The sequence below is a fragment of the Pagrus major genome, chromosome 3 (assembly GCF_040436345.1).
Source record: "Pagrus major chromosome 3, Pma_NU_1.0".
NCBI lineage: Eukaryota > Metazoa > Chordata > Actinopteri > Spariformes > Sparidae > Pagrus > Pagrus major.
The window spans coordinates 1,023,836-1,037,792 of NC_133217.1; the positions used below are offsets into that span (position 1 = coordinate 1,023,836).

General features: G+C 44.6%; 1 protein-coding gene across 1 annotated transcript in view; it reads left to right on the forward strand.

The window, feature by feature from the left end:
- The window catches only part of LOC140994094 (tenascin-like), a 32,975-nt gene extending 19,435 nt beyond the window's left edge, over positions 1-13,540 (forward strand). The window contains exons 7-21 of the mRNA XM_073463668.1: positions 2,122-2,275; positions 2,933-3,202; positions 4,462-4,811; positions 6,133-6,266; positions 7,622-7,747; positions 10,145-10,233; positions 10,833-10,952; positions 11,050-11,199; positions 11,311-11,453; positions 11,613-11,745; positions 11,826-11,977; positions 12,073-12,169; positions 12,280-12,435; positions 12,544-12,707; positions 13,315-13,540. Coding sequence (XP_073319769.1) covers positions 2,122-2,275; positions 2,933-3,202; positions 4,462-4,811; positions 6,133-6,266; positions 7,622-7,747; positions 10,145-10,233; positions 10,833-10,952; positions 11,050-11,199; positions 11,311-11,453; positions 11,613-11,745; positions 11,826-11,977; positions 12,073-12,169; positions 12,280-12,435; positions 12,544-12,707; positions 13,315-13,413 — 2,337 coding nt within the window. The 3' untranslated portion in view covers positions 13,414-13,540. The remainder of the gene's footprint in view (positions 1-2,121; positions 2,276-2,932; positions 3,203-4,461; positions 4,812-6,132; positions 6,267-7,621; positions 7,748-10,144; positions 10,234-10,832; positions 10,953-11,049; positions 11,200-11,310; positions 11,454-11,612; positions 11,746-11,825; positions 11,978-12,072; positions 12,170-12,279; positions 12,436-12,543; positions 12,708-13,314) is intronic.
- The last annotated feature ends 417 nt before the right edge of the window (positions 13,541-13,957 follow it).

The window sequence follows — 13,957 nt, forward strand, 5'->3', positions numbered from 1 at the left end:
TTTTGGATGGTCGGCCGCCATCCTAAAGCGTTTGACGAGTCGGAAATTAGACTCAAAAATCAACTTTCTTACAAAGATTTAGATTCAGGAATATTATAAACATGGGATTTGAAATACAGTCGACCTCTGAAATCATCAGAATCACAGGACGTCCTCCTGTAACTCTGGTCTTTTGCAAATAAAGCTCAAAAGTCTTATTTAGTAAAAGCATCTTAATGTCAAACCGTTTGGATGTGAACGGGTTTGAAGGCAGCATGTAATGCGCTCTGCTGGCTGTCATATCTTAATGTCGTAATCCTGCTGATGACACTGGAGCCCAGCAGAGAGAGAGTCGTCCTGCAGAGACGTTAAATTTACTTTCCGTCATAAACCTGCAGACTGAGAGTCACTCGATGGCTCAACCGGACCACCTCATGTCGTCCCTGAACGCCCCGCAGAGACGCCTACGAGCCTCGACTCGTTTTAGAGCGTATCGTGACTTTACTGTGGGGTCAGTGTGAGTGATGTCACCCTCATTTGTATGGAAATGGACGAGCGTTTTGATCCAGGACGACCTCTGAGGCAGCCAACACAGTGACCAGCATGGCAACCGGCTGCGGTCCGTTTAGTTTACAACACGGTATCCATTCATTAGACGGTCCGGAAAACGTCAGAGAACCAAAAGCTCCCAGCTGAGTAATTGATGAGTCAGCCTCGGCTTTACACTGAACACAGAGTCACCACAGAGTCCATAATGACATCGAGGTAATCAGAGATACAAGAGGAACTGTTAATTTCTAATATTTTTTTCCCTCGGCTGTCTCGTGTTTCGAATCAGGGACTAAAAAACATGTTTTTAGGTCTGCAGAGGGTGAAGCTGGGATGAGCTAATGTGGGCTGAACCAGCAGCAACTAACACATCTGATCAGTTAAAACAAGTTCTCAGATCTTAACCACTGATTAGCTCAAGTGCCATGACTCCCAAAATTACATTGTACTGGACCTTTACATCATATAGTTAACGTTGTGAAAATGTCAGAGTTGGGTTAGGTTCAGGCACCAAAACTCCTTCTTAAGGTTTATGAAAAGTTTTGTACAAGATGTAAGTTAAGTATGTTATGTAGGTTAAAATAAGTCATAAGTTGGTTTCAGATTCTTCAGGAGACCACATGAGAAGTTATTTACAGAGCAGATATGTTACTGCACAGACAGAAACATTTAACTTCAGTGAGACTTTCTAAAATGTCTTCGGTGACTCGCTGCATCATGAAAACAGCCACCTGCTTGTGGCTATTAGTGCTCATTAACTATTTAAAACAAAGCCATGAATTTATAGTTTATTTTGGATATCGGAAAACCTTCAAAAAAACATCTGTTGTATAAAAATATTTGTGCAAAACTCCAAATACGCCCATTTTGTAAACTTTGAACGCTCTCCTGTTGACGCAGCGCCTCGTTCTGCCTGAGGAAAGATTCACTTTAATCAGTTAAATTTCATTAAATCACTTACTTTGTATTTTTAGGTTTTTAAATGGCTCCGGTGTCTCTTTATTGTTCCAGCAATCACTGAATATTTAAAGTCAACCTTCAAGCACATGAAGAAGTTTGTGATTGCAGAAACAAAACGGGAAACGTTTCGGTGACATCACTGAATCCCCTCAGGAGTGTTTCTGTTCTGCTTCAGTAAACTCTGATTTTGTGTGTGTGTGTGTGTGTGTGTGTGTGTGTGTGTGTGTGTGTGTGTGTGTGTGTGTGTGTGTGTGTTTGCCCACACACACGCTGGTGGATGCCCTGCAGACACAGCTCAGTGTTTCCACTCGGTCTGATCAGACTCGTCAGGATGATTGCATCTTGATTTTTTTAATTATTATTCTGAGGTTGTGTTTTTTTTCTCTCAGACGTCTGAACTGAAGTCAGAGTACGACTTATATCAACAAACAGTTCAGAGATTTAATGGAGTTAATGATCGGCCGTCAGTGTGCGAGGAAACACACCCTCTGTTGGTCAATGTCACCTCTTTAAACTGTGATGGATTAACGTTGACACCGTGTTCAGATTGTGACAGAAAACAGCTGTAAAAAATGAAGAGACTAAACAGCTTCTTTTCCCCCTTTTGTTTTTTTCCCCGTCTGACCCAAACAGAAGGAGAGCGACCAGCAGATCACTGTGCAGGTGGAGGGCAGCCTGACCACCTTCACCCAGACGGGGCTGGCGGCCGGTCAGGAGTACACCGTCAGCATCACCGGAGAGATCGACGGTCGGAGGGGAGCCGAGAGCTCTGCTGAGTTCATGACCCGTGAGTTTCTTTATTTAATACAACACACGACTCTTTCTCTTCTCAGTCAGTGTATACAGCAGGAGACAGAAGAAAATAGTGTTGAATACCTGGATTAAAGTTTTAAATTGTTGAACTGATCCTTTAATGTCCTAAATATCTCCTTCAGGGACATTTCTACATTTCTAGAAAAACATTAAATATATTCTAAATATTCTATTGATAAGCAGCACATGTGCCACGGCCTCAATACAGGAAATATTGACATCGATATCTGAATTAAAAAAGTCACATTCATCAAATGTGGCAGATGTTGAAATCATAAATATATTGCAGTTGACAGTAAGGCTTAGAAATGAAGTGCAGTTTCAGGTGTACTCACTAGAAAACTGAGTTTCTGAGCAACATATTGGCCGGTGTGAGCAGCTCAAATCGCCAAACTGGCAGATTTAATTTAAACATTTCCCTCTCGCTGCCCTTCCTGTGAAAGATGTAATCAGTGGCAGCTGCAGCAGCGAGTCCAACTGTGAGTTCAGAAAGTAAAGAGGAGGAAACGTGCAGAGCCAAGAAAAAATTAAGGCTGAAAAAGTGTGAGTGGATGTTTGTGTACCCACTTCACCAGGTAGAGTAGAGAAATAAAGACATTGTGTCTTTCTTCTCCTTCTTCTTCTTCTTCAGTGATTTCTGGTCCCTCCAACCTCCACGTCGTCAAGACGACCACGACGTCAGCCGTGGTCCAATGGGAGCAGTCGCTGGGTGAGATTGACAGGTACCGTCTGACCGTCACGCCCAGCGACGGAGCAGGGAGGAGTCAGGAATTGACCGTCCCATCTGACCAAAACTCCGCCCACATCCAGCAGCTGGAGGCGGGGCGTTTGTATGACATCACACTCACGGCGGAGAAGGGCTCGAGTCGGAGTGAACCTGCAACCACTCAGGTTACTCCAGGTGAGTAGGACCAACGACACTGAACTGAGGTCAATGACTTTTATTTTAGCTCCAATTTTAAGGTCGACTGTGGAGGATTTAGTGGTACCAGTACCAGTACCTGCACTAACAACTAATAGTTATTAATAGATAATTATGAAGAGTATATTCCATGTCTGCGACACTGCACCTTTAAGACCGCTCTCATAAAATGAACTCCTCTTTTCTAACAGCTGTTTCGGGAAAAATGACCAAGGATTAGATGAAACGTAAAAGTAAAACCTAAAACGATTCCCTTAAAGCTGTTGACTCTCCAGGGGTCATTCATGAGAACCAGATGGGTTTGGTACTATAGAGCAATTTATTACAATAAATGCACTATTTCCTCTTTGCTTGATTAAAAACTAAAGTGAGCAGCAAAAATGAAACTATGCGCTATTTTTTTAAGTTCACGTCTTTAGTAGGAACCAGTGTGTTTGGAGCTGAGAGCCACAGACAGGGTTCAGGTGTCAGAAAGTTGTCTTTCTTGGGATTTTTGGAAAATTAAAACAATGTGGAATAACTTGAGCCGTATCCTCTCACTTTAAACTTGATGGAAATCCCATCAGACAATCCAGCAAACTTGGAAATTGATGGTTTTAGAGGAGTGATAACATTTTTAGTGACATTACCAAGGTGAAAGGTAGAAATAGGACAGAGAGACAGAGAATGTGGAAAAAAGATGGAGGTATATACTCAAATAGGGACTTGTACCACAAAGAAACAATTAAAAAAAAACAACAGATAAATTTGAGGATGCTTCAACTGTCTACGTTTAAGTGTGAGCAAGTCAAATGTTTCTTGTGCTGACTGTAATCAGGTGAGAACAGACTGACTCCAGCTAAGTGAAACTTTACGAGTCCTGACACCTCATGATTCAGTGGAAAACATCATATAAAACACATTATAAATGTTACTGTTAAATTTAATAAAGTGAGGTGCAGCCTCAACGCTGCCGGGGAAAAATAATAAAGAGAGTATTCCTTAAACTGCTCCATTTACTTGAGCTCAGCCATGATATTTTCCTTCTCCACAGTGACACAGAAGCCAGCATGTTGAATTCATCTGTCCAAACGTTACATTAATTTTATTTCAATCTTCTCCTTGCAGGTTCCTCATGGATACCGCTGCCCTGAGTTATTTAATTGCATTAAAACTGCTTTTCTTCCTTTATTAGACATGATTTCTCCTGGATTATTACCTTAACACTGAATCAAAATGCTCACTCCCATTACCAACAGTTACCATGGCAGCTTTGACCAAGCAGGGTCACGTTACACCTGGACAAGATGTCGGCGACAGAGACCGAAAGTTTGACCCATCGCCTGAGGTGCAAGGAAGGAGGGAGGATGGGAGGGAGGCTGACTCCGATGGACCCAACAAAGTCTCTTCAGCCACTGTGATTGCAAGAACTAAACCTCTGGTGGTCAGCAGAAATACAGCAAGGGATGGCACCAGGCCCAAACTCATTGAAAGGCCTACATTTTCCAAAAAGCCAAAGGTTCCAGGCGCTTTCCGTTTCAACACGACCAGAGTTGTGCCTGGAGAAAGACGGTTTGGCCCAGGCCCTTTAAAAAAGCCCCCAGGAAAGGTACCAATAGTACCCAAGAAAACTAAACCAGGTGTCCCCACGTTAGGAAACAAGACATTAGCTTTGACTGGGAGAGACCCAAGGGTAGAGACATCAATCACTGGGAGGGAGGGTGCCAAAAATCCAGCTTTAATGTCTGGGTCTGATTTAGTGACAAACAGACAAAGTAGCCCAGAGGGACAAACTCTTGGCACCAAAGAGCAACCAGATGTTGGCATGACAAGCCACGGAAATGACACTGCCCCAGTGTCTTCGGAGCCTACTGGGACTGTTCAAAGCCAAGAGAAGAAATGTCTGAACAAAATTAAAGTGACACACATCAGATTCCCCCTGAAGGAAAGAGGCAGTGGGTGTAGAGGCGATGGAACAGTGCTGCGAGGAAAGACACCAGGCTCAAATCAAGGTTCCTCTGACACGGATGATTCAGCAGAGACGGACGTCGACTATTCACCAGATCCTTTACATAAACTTGTGAAGGACACTTTTAACAATTTGAATATAACAACATTTTCTGTTCACCTGGCCAAACCATCAGAGTTCTCTGATGATGCAGAAAGAGTGAGGATGCAGATTTTAGGTGGACTGATGCCGTTGTCGTCATTGTCGTCATCAGGTGTAACATCATCACCATTGCCGTCATCATCATCTGAATCACCTTCAGTAGCGCCATCAATATCATCATCCTTTTCCAGCTCAGACGAATCAGGTTCAGTTGGAAGCAAGGAACCAGATACTGATTATAGCAAAAGTACGACTGATGTTGCATCACCTGAAGACAGAAAAGTACCACCCTCAGGAAAAGGTGGCATACCCCTTTTCCGCCGCACATCTGGATATGTACGTCGCCCTCGACCAAACATTGGTTGGTTTCAGAACAAAACCCATCCCAATTTGAGAACTCCTCACCAAACCCCTCATTTGAACCTCCTCCCTGCAAGAGAAAGAGAGACCAGACTTACATCCACAGGTGAATTATTGTCTTCAACATCTTCATCTGCTTCAGAGGAATCATCAGTTGAGGTAAATGTACCAGCGCGCGATACAAGTGGATACATAGATGGGGCAACTGCACCTGCATCCACTGGAGTTGAACAAAACGAGAAAAAGATGCCAACAGAAAGAGGTCGAACTCCACTTCGTCGTACTCCTCTAAAAGGTGCATACCTGCGCAATCCAAACTTTGGACCTCTTCGGAACCGAACTCGTCCAATTTCGAGGCTGCTCCCTCCTCCCTCTCAACCTTTTCCTGCATCAGAAACAGGGAAAGAGCCGGTATCTTACTCTGAATTGCCAGCCACTTCACCTCCTCCTGTATCTAAAGAGTCCTATCCAGCTGAAGGTACAGGGCCAATCAGAGAGGCAAATGGAGACGGAGCTGGCACAAGCATGTCTACAGATTTCAGTCAGACCCTCAGAGAGAGTGGAGCACCTTCCTCCCATCAGCCAGCCACCAAAGTTGGTTACGTCCGTCGGCTGTATGGTGGTCGTTACCAAAACCAGAACCGCACAAACCTGAGACTGCCTCAGCATCCATACAGAGGTCCTGTGCGCAAGCCTCTCCCAGCCAGAAAGCTTAATGGAGGTAGTGGCATGACCGTTAGAAGTCAAATCAGCCAGTTAGAAAAGAGTAGTACCCCTGAAATCCCAGATAACACATCAGGAGAGCAGGGAGCCCCCATTCCTACCCAAGGAGGTCAAATAAATCAATCAGGAGAACAAGTTGTTACAGAGGTAATCCTAAGTGCCCAGACAGAAGGCTTTGACTCTAACGTCAGAGTGCAGACTAATGAATTGGAAGGGGGAGACGAGGCTCCCGTCCAAACAATCAAATCTGGGGAAGAAGGAACAAGAACCCCAGATTCTTACTCTGACGTACATACAGAGAGGCTCAATGCTGGTGAGGATCCGGGTTCTACAAGTCCAGGTAGACCATCCTTAAAACAAACGTCCGATTCAAGACTAGTCTCAGTACGGAGGGACAGTGCTCCAGTCCAAACTATCAAAATTGGGGAAAAACAAACAAGAACCCCAGATTCTAACTCTGACTCTGATATCTATAAAGAGAGGGTCGATGCTGGTGAGAATACTGGTTCTACAAATCAAGGTAGACTCACCTTGAAACAAACTTCTGATTCAAGACCAGTCTCAGAAGGGCGGGACAATGTTTTAGTCCAAACTACCAAAACTGGAGAAGAAGAAACAAGAACCCCAGATTCTAAATCTGATTCTGACGTCTATAAAAAGAGGATCACTGCTGGTGAGAGGACTGGTTATACAAGTCGAGGTAGACCCACCTTGAAACAAACTTCTGATTCAAGACCAGTCTCCGACCAGAAGGACAATGCTCCCGTCCAAACTACCAAAACTGGGGAAGAAGAAACTAGAACCCCAGATTCTAACTCAGACGTCCGTAAAGAGAGGGTCAATGCTGTTGATACGACTGGTTCTATAAGTCGAGGTAGACCAACCTTGAAACAAACTTCTGATTCAAGACATGGAGCCTCAAAACCAGTCTCCGAACTGAGGGACAATGCTCCCGTCCAAACTACCAAACCTGGGGAAGAAGAAACAAGAACCCCAGATTCTAAATCTGATTCTGACATCTATAAAAAGAGGACCACTGCTGGTGAGAGGACTGGTTATACAAGCCGAGGTAGACCCACCTTTAAACAAACTTCTGATTCAAGACATGGAGGCCCAAGACCGGTCACACTTCCAAAGAGACAGCCACCAACAAGAATTAATCCAATGAAACACTACATCAGTGGAAGCAAAAAAACAAATGACACTGCAAAAAGATTGACTGACAGTGAAACTGAGAGAAGAAGTCCTAATCCCAAACCTCCGACGGGATCAGACGCTTCTTCTTCCGGAGTCACGAGGGAACCTTTGGACCATGTGGGAGTGACAAACCGGACTTCTGATGGATTTGCGCTCACGTGGGACTCGCCAGAAGGGAAGTACAAAAACTTTGTTGTGACAAAGAAAGAAGTTCGAAAAGGGCCAAAGCAGACAGAAGATCAAGAAGACAAGGAAGCATATCGTCAACCAATCAAAGAAACGGAAGCAGATAATGGAAGAAGTGAAGATGAAAACAGAGTTCCTGAAAGTACACAAGCTCCAACAGCCAAACCGCTAACAGGAAGTGACGAAACCTTCAAAAAAGTTCTTCTTCCTGGTTCAGCTCGCTCCTTCCAGTTCGAGAATCTGCCTCGTCAGACCGAGTACACCGTGACTTTGCTTGGAAAGGGTCCTGGTCTTCTGTCCAGACTGCACAAGCTTGTCATCAGTACAGGTACAAGCCATTGTGACAGTAGAACAACATAAACTACTACTGTACAATGCTACAACATTACTGTCAATGTTGTGAAGAAAACTGTTAATGCACACATCTTACATCTCCGTTTCTTGTGCTGATTTACTTGAAAAATCATTTTGTGTTAATCGTCACTTGTCTTCAGTTTGCTCACCCACTAAATGCTTCGTCCGTGTTCATTTCCAGAGCTCAAGCGCTGTGTTGCTCTTGCAAACTGTAAGCTTGTGATTTACAGTTTCACCTCATGTATTTGTCATTTAATCACTGGGTCGGTAATCGCATAACCTGTTTTTGTTTGTCGTCAGTTAATCTTGATGTTCAAAATGCCCATTAAGCTGTTGTGTTTTGTGTTAATGCTTTACTTGTGCACTCATTTGTCAGCTTTCACGAGGCTGAAACACTCAAATGAAGTAGCAGTCATACATTATCAACACTCAACAATTAAAACACATTTATTTGATGTCAAACCTCAGATGTGCATTGACATAGTCTCTCACATTGTTAGCGTCTTTTTACTTTTTTTTAAATGCAGCTTTTATCCACAACTGAGGAGTTTGAATCAGACTGCGTTTGTAAGCTAACTAGGTCATGTCGGCAGTCACGTCCATGGACGTATAGGTCACGTCACGTAATGTTCATGTCGCGCAACTTTAATTATTCCTTATTTTCAACACACAAACTCGACTACAAGCCACATTAATGAACGACTTCCGGGACTGCAGAACAAACTGACGACTATCCAGTGTAGTTTTTGAGTTGACATCCAGTGAGATAACATCAGTAACATCATTACAACGCAATTCATTCACTGCTGCTCTGGTCTTCTCTCATTCAGGGTAAGCTAACAGCCAGCTTCACTGACACCCCTTCACCTCTCACCCAAACCAGGGTAAGACCACAGCTGGTCTCTGTCTTCACCTTTCACATCCAACTGCAACGTGTGCACATTTTAATCCTTTAAGAAAGAGTAACACATGGATATTTTATAATTTAAGTGGTTTCACTTCTCTAGATTGACTTGACGGTAAATATTTAACTTTACAGGATCAGAATAAGAGTTTAGTATTTCCTTGTAATAAAGATGTGTACATTTATTGAGACATTAACAAAGCAATGGACCAGACCTCTTTTTGAGAGTTTTGTCCTTTTTTTTACAAGGAAACTAAATTAAAAAATATGTCCACAGAATAATTTCTTCACTTTTTCAGCTCTTCTGACTGCGTTGTCTTAATATGTGACTGTATTTGTTTCACTTGTCCTGTAAAATTGTCCACTTTTCTTCCTTTTGTTTTTGTTCATTCCTGCCACGCTTTCGTTTTCAGGTTTGAGCGACCGGCTAACTATTAAATCTCATCATTCTTTCCTTCGCTGCTGTCCAGGATCCATCACCTGCCTCTGATTGTTATGATTAATGACTATATGTCTGTATATGATTTGTATACTGTATATATGTTTGCACTGTACATATATACACACAAACTCATCGGAGCACTAATATGAATAAATAATAATGTACACACTGTTTTCACTCTTTTAGTGGACACTTTTGTCTTTTCTCTTCTCTCTATTATCTGAAATCTGTAAAAACTTCACCTTTGTTTGTCGTCTTATCTCGTCAGTTTCTTCTTCCCCCTTCCTCTTTTACTTCACTTCCTTCCTCTCCTCCCGGGCTTTCACTCACCTCTCATGGTGTTCTTCGTACCGTTCAGGCCCGGAGCCGCCCACCAACATCATCTTCAGCAAGGTGACAGAAAACTCTCTGACGGTGTCGTGGACCAAACCCAAGAGTCCCATCAGTGCTTTCAAGGTCACCTACACCCACACGGAGGATGGTGAGAACTGATATCCATGTTTTATGTAACATTCAGGTCTATAGTTTTATTATAGGTGTCTTTTAAAAAACGGTATGTGCAGGCAGCAACCACGTGGTGTTAGCAAGCTAACTGCTAATTGTCTCCGCAGGTGAGCCGGTGTCGGTGTCCGTGGACAAAGACGACTCCACCCTCGGCCTGTCGCAGCTCACTCCCGGTTCGACCTATGAGGTCAGCGTCATCTCCATCCTCGGACTGGACGAGAGCGATCCAGTCAAAGACTTTGTCATGACACGTAAGTGCTGCGGTTTGTTTTACTGTAACACAGCTGAGCTGAGCGAGTCTTAAACACAATGACAATGTAATAAATGCAAATAAGAGACAATGCGCTCAGCTCAGGTATAAAGCTTTAGTATGGGGTGCTGAATCCCTCTTGTAGTGAATAAACAAAATAAAAATAAAGGACAGCACTGTGATTTTGCCAGAATACACACTGAAGAAGGACGTCTTGCCCAAGACATCCATGTGGCAAGAACAGAGAGATTAGATTTTCAACATCTCACACACAAAAATGTTTTCCTCAGTTTCTGTCCACATGTTGTCCTTGAGTCACGTCTTTTGTAATGTCTGTAGCAGGTGTTGAATCTGGAGACAGCCTGTGTATCTATTCTCAGAGGAGCTGGTCTTGGATCTGTTCAGCGCTCGGTGTCGTTTTAAAAATGTTCCCATGTAACAGTCGACAAACCAAACCATCCTGTCTGTTTTCTCTTTTTGTTTTTCAGTCCGTCTTCATTCTTTAGTTGTTTTTTAACTCCTTTCTGTTTCTTTCAGTTTTGTGTTGCTGCAAATTAAACAAAACGAATATAAAAAATGACTTTCTGTATTTCCCTTCAGTCCCCGACCCGCCGACAGACCTGCGGGCCGTAAACGTCACGGACACCAAGGCCCTGTTACTGTGGCGTCCAGCGTTGGCTGCCATCGATAAATACTCCATCGTTTATGGCGCCGGGACGGGTAAGATGATAGTGATGTAGTGGAGTATAATCACTGAGCCTATATGTTATCATGTTAAACAGCTGATTGTGGTGTGTGTGTGTGTGTGTGTGTTCAGGTTCAGAGTTGAGGGTCAGTGTGTCTGGAAACGCAGCCGAGCAGCAGCTGAGCGGTCTGGAAGGATCCACCACCTACACCGTCACCATCACCAGCCAGCTGGGCGACCGGGAGAGCTCGCCGGCCACCACCACCTTCACCACCGCCGGAGGTCAGGACACACACACACACACACACACACACACACACACACACTGTGACTCATCTACAGGACCATAAACCATCATTATCTTTTGCTTTTTAACCTCCTCTTCCTCTCCAGGCTCTGGGGGCGACGGCGACAGGCCTCAGGATCTCCAGGCCCGCGATGTGACCCCCCGCACTGCCCTGTTGTCATGGAAACCACCCTCAAATCCCGTGGGCAGGTACAGACTGACCTATCAGACTGAAGGTCAAGAAATGAAGGTGAGAAAAGAGTAATTTTATCGAAAGTTTAATCAATTAATTCACATCAATGTCTCCGTCTGTCTGTTCTCTAATGTTTTTAATGTGTCAGTGCTCATTTAAACTCTAAACTCTCTCACTGGACGAACGTCTCTCGTCTTTGTGCTTCTTCCGTCACAGGAAGTGATTGTGGACGCCTCAGTAACAGAGTACAACCTGACCAGACTTCACCCGGCGTCGAAGTACACGGTGCAGCTGCAGGCGGAGACAGGAGGACGATACACTGCTGCCGTCGTCACCGACTTCACCACCGGTAATAAAAGCTGTTCACATGTTACGTTACTGTCGTGTGATTCACTGATGAAGAGCTTAAACCCTCCTCCTCCTCTTCAGGCACCCTGAGGTTCCCCTTTCCCACAGACTGCTCTCAGGAGCTGCTCAACGGCATCCGGACATCCGGCGAGGTGGAGATCTTCCCTCAGGGGAAGCCCGGGACGTCCATGATGGTTTACTGCGACATGGAGACGGACGGAGGAGGCTGGACGGTACGAGGACATCAGTGGATCAGTGACATGTTTCTCAGGTTAAATAAAGGTTTTTCTGAGTGGAGTCTGGTCTGTGCTCTGTTTCCTGTCTGCAGGTGTTCCAGAGGAGGAAGGACGGCTCGGTGGATTTCTTCAGAGGCTGGAAGGAGTACATGAGAGGGTTCGGAGATCTGAGTGGAGAGTTTTGGCTCGGTGAGAGAGGCGCTGTCCAATGATTTTCTTTGTCCTTTTAAATGATGCATTAAGGCTCAAACAACTCTGTTAAAATAAAGGTTATTTAAGTTTGTCTCCTGCTGCTTCAGGCCTCGACAACCTCCACAACCTGACAGCCACGACCAGGATGACTCTGCGTGTCGACCTGCGAGACAAAGACGAGTCAGTGTTCGCTAAATACTCGACGTTCGAGGTGGCGAAGAGGAACTACAGACTGAGTGTGGGCGGATACAGCGGCACTGCAGGTGAGAGGAACCGACAGGTGTTAAAGTGATCCTGGTTCCTGTACCACCTCCTGAAGGATTATTTTAAACCGTCCGTTCCTCTCGTCTCCTCTCTGTTCATGTTTTCAGGCGACTCTCTCAGTTATCACAACAACAGAGTCTTCTCCACTAGAGACCGCGACCCGGCGCCGTTCATCACCCGCTGCGCCATGTCGTACCGAGGAGGCTGGTGGTACAAGAACTGCCACGAGGCGAACCTCAACGGCCTCTACGGCATCGACGTCAAACACCAGGTAACACCGTCACACGAATCGTCCTCTTGACGAGCCGCCATCGTTGTTTTCTCTCGCTGGTCGTCACACCTCAACCCCTCCTGTAGCTGCCACATGTTGTATTTCCGCTGTGAATTAAAGGCGCTCTGTGTAACTATTTGTAGCGGCTCACATGTATTCATCACATTTTCATTGGTCATGTGTGAGCGGGTTGTAACGTGACATGAAAACTGAGACCGTCCTCGTCTCTCTCAGCTGCCGGTACGAGCCTGTAAGTCGTTGGATGCTGCCGGGCTGTTGAGTTACAGCTAACGTAAACTAAAACCTGCTTCCAGCACAACACAGAAGCTCCACAGAGCTCCTGTTGGACAATAAGAGAGGATGAATGTGACTTACACAGGAGGGTTCAAGTCCTGTGTGAAGCCAATAATTAGAAGTGAGTCTGAGAAGGAAGCAAAAACCACGTTGTTTGATGGAACAAGTAGTTTTGGTGCTTTTATTTTGAAAGTGTAGACAGGAGGGAGACGATGTTGACACAGCGAGTAAAAGTGTGAGGGCACCTTTGTTTTTTGTTGTCTAACATCTGTGTGTGTGTGTGTGTGTGTGTGTGTGTGTGTGTGTGTGTCAGGGTGTGATCTGGACCTCCTGGAAAGGAAAAGAGCACTCCATCCCGTTCACTGAGATGAAGATCAGACCGGCAGCCTTCAGTCCTCCAATCAGAGGATGAAAGAGAGAGAAGAAGATAAAGGACTGCTAAACACACACACACACACACACACACAAACACACACACGAGAACACACACACTCATTGTAACAGGGAGCGTGGCTCTCACCTGAGGAGATGAAGACGTATTTTTTCATGTGTATAGAGGTCAGTTATCAGTATGTTACTGTAGATTGTACAGTCTCTTCACTTTTTTTTATATTTTCTTCTTTAAAGCGGGGCTCCTCCCACTTCCTCTATATTTAAAGGGTCAGTTCACCTACAGAAACACACACTTCCCTCTCGTCTGCCCGTGCTGATAGGTTTGGTTTGTAAATGTAGCTGCAGGGACGCAGGAAGTCAGTGACAGCGGGGGGGTGCTGAGAGGTCAGGTTATATGATGATGTCATGATTAAAGGTGCACAATATTCATGTTTGTTTTTTTGTAATAATTTGAATAACCAGGATCACTTCTTGTTATTAACAACAATTTACAGCAGTTTGAGAATGTTGTTGTACAAATACAGTAAAGAGTAACCAATATAAGCCACTTCTTGGAGAAAGTC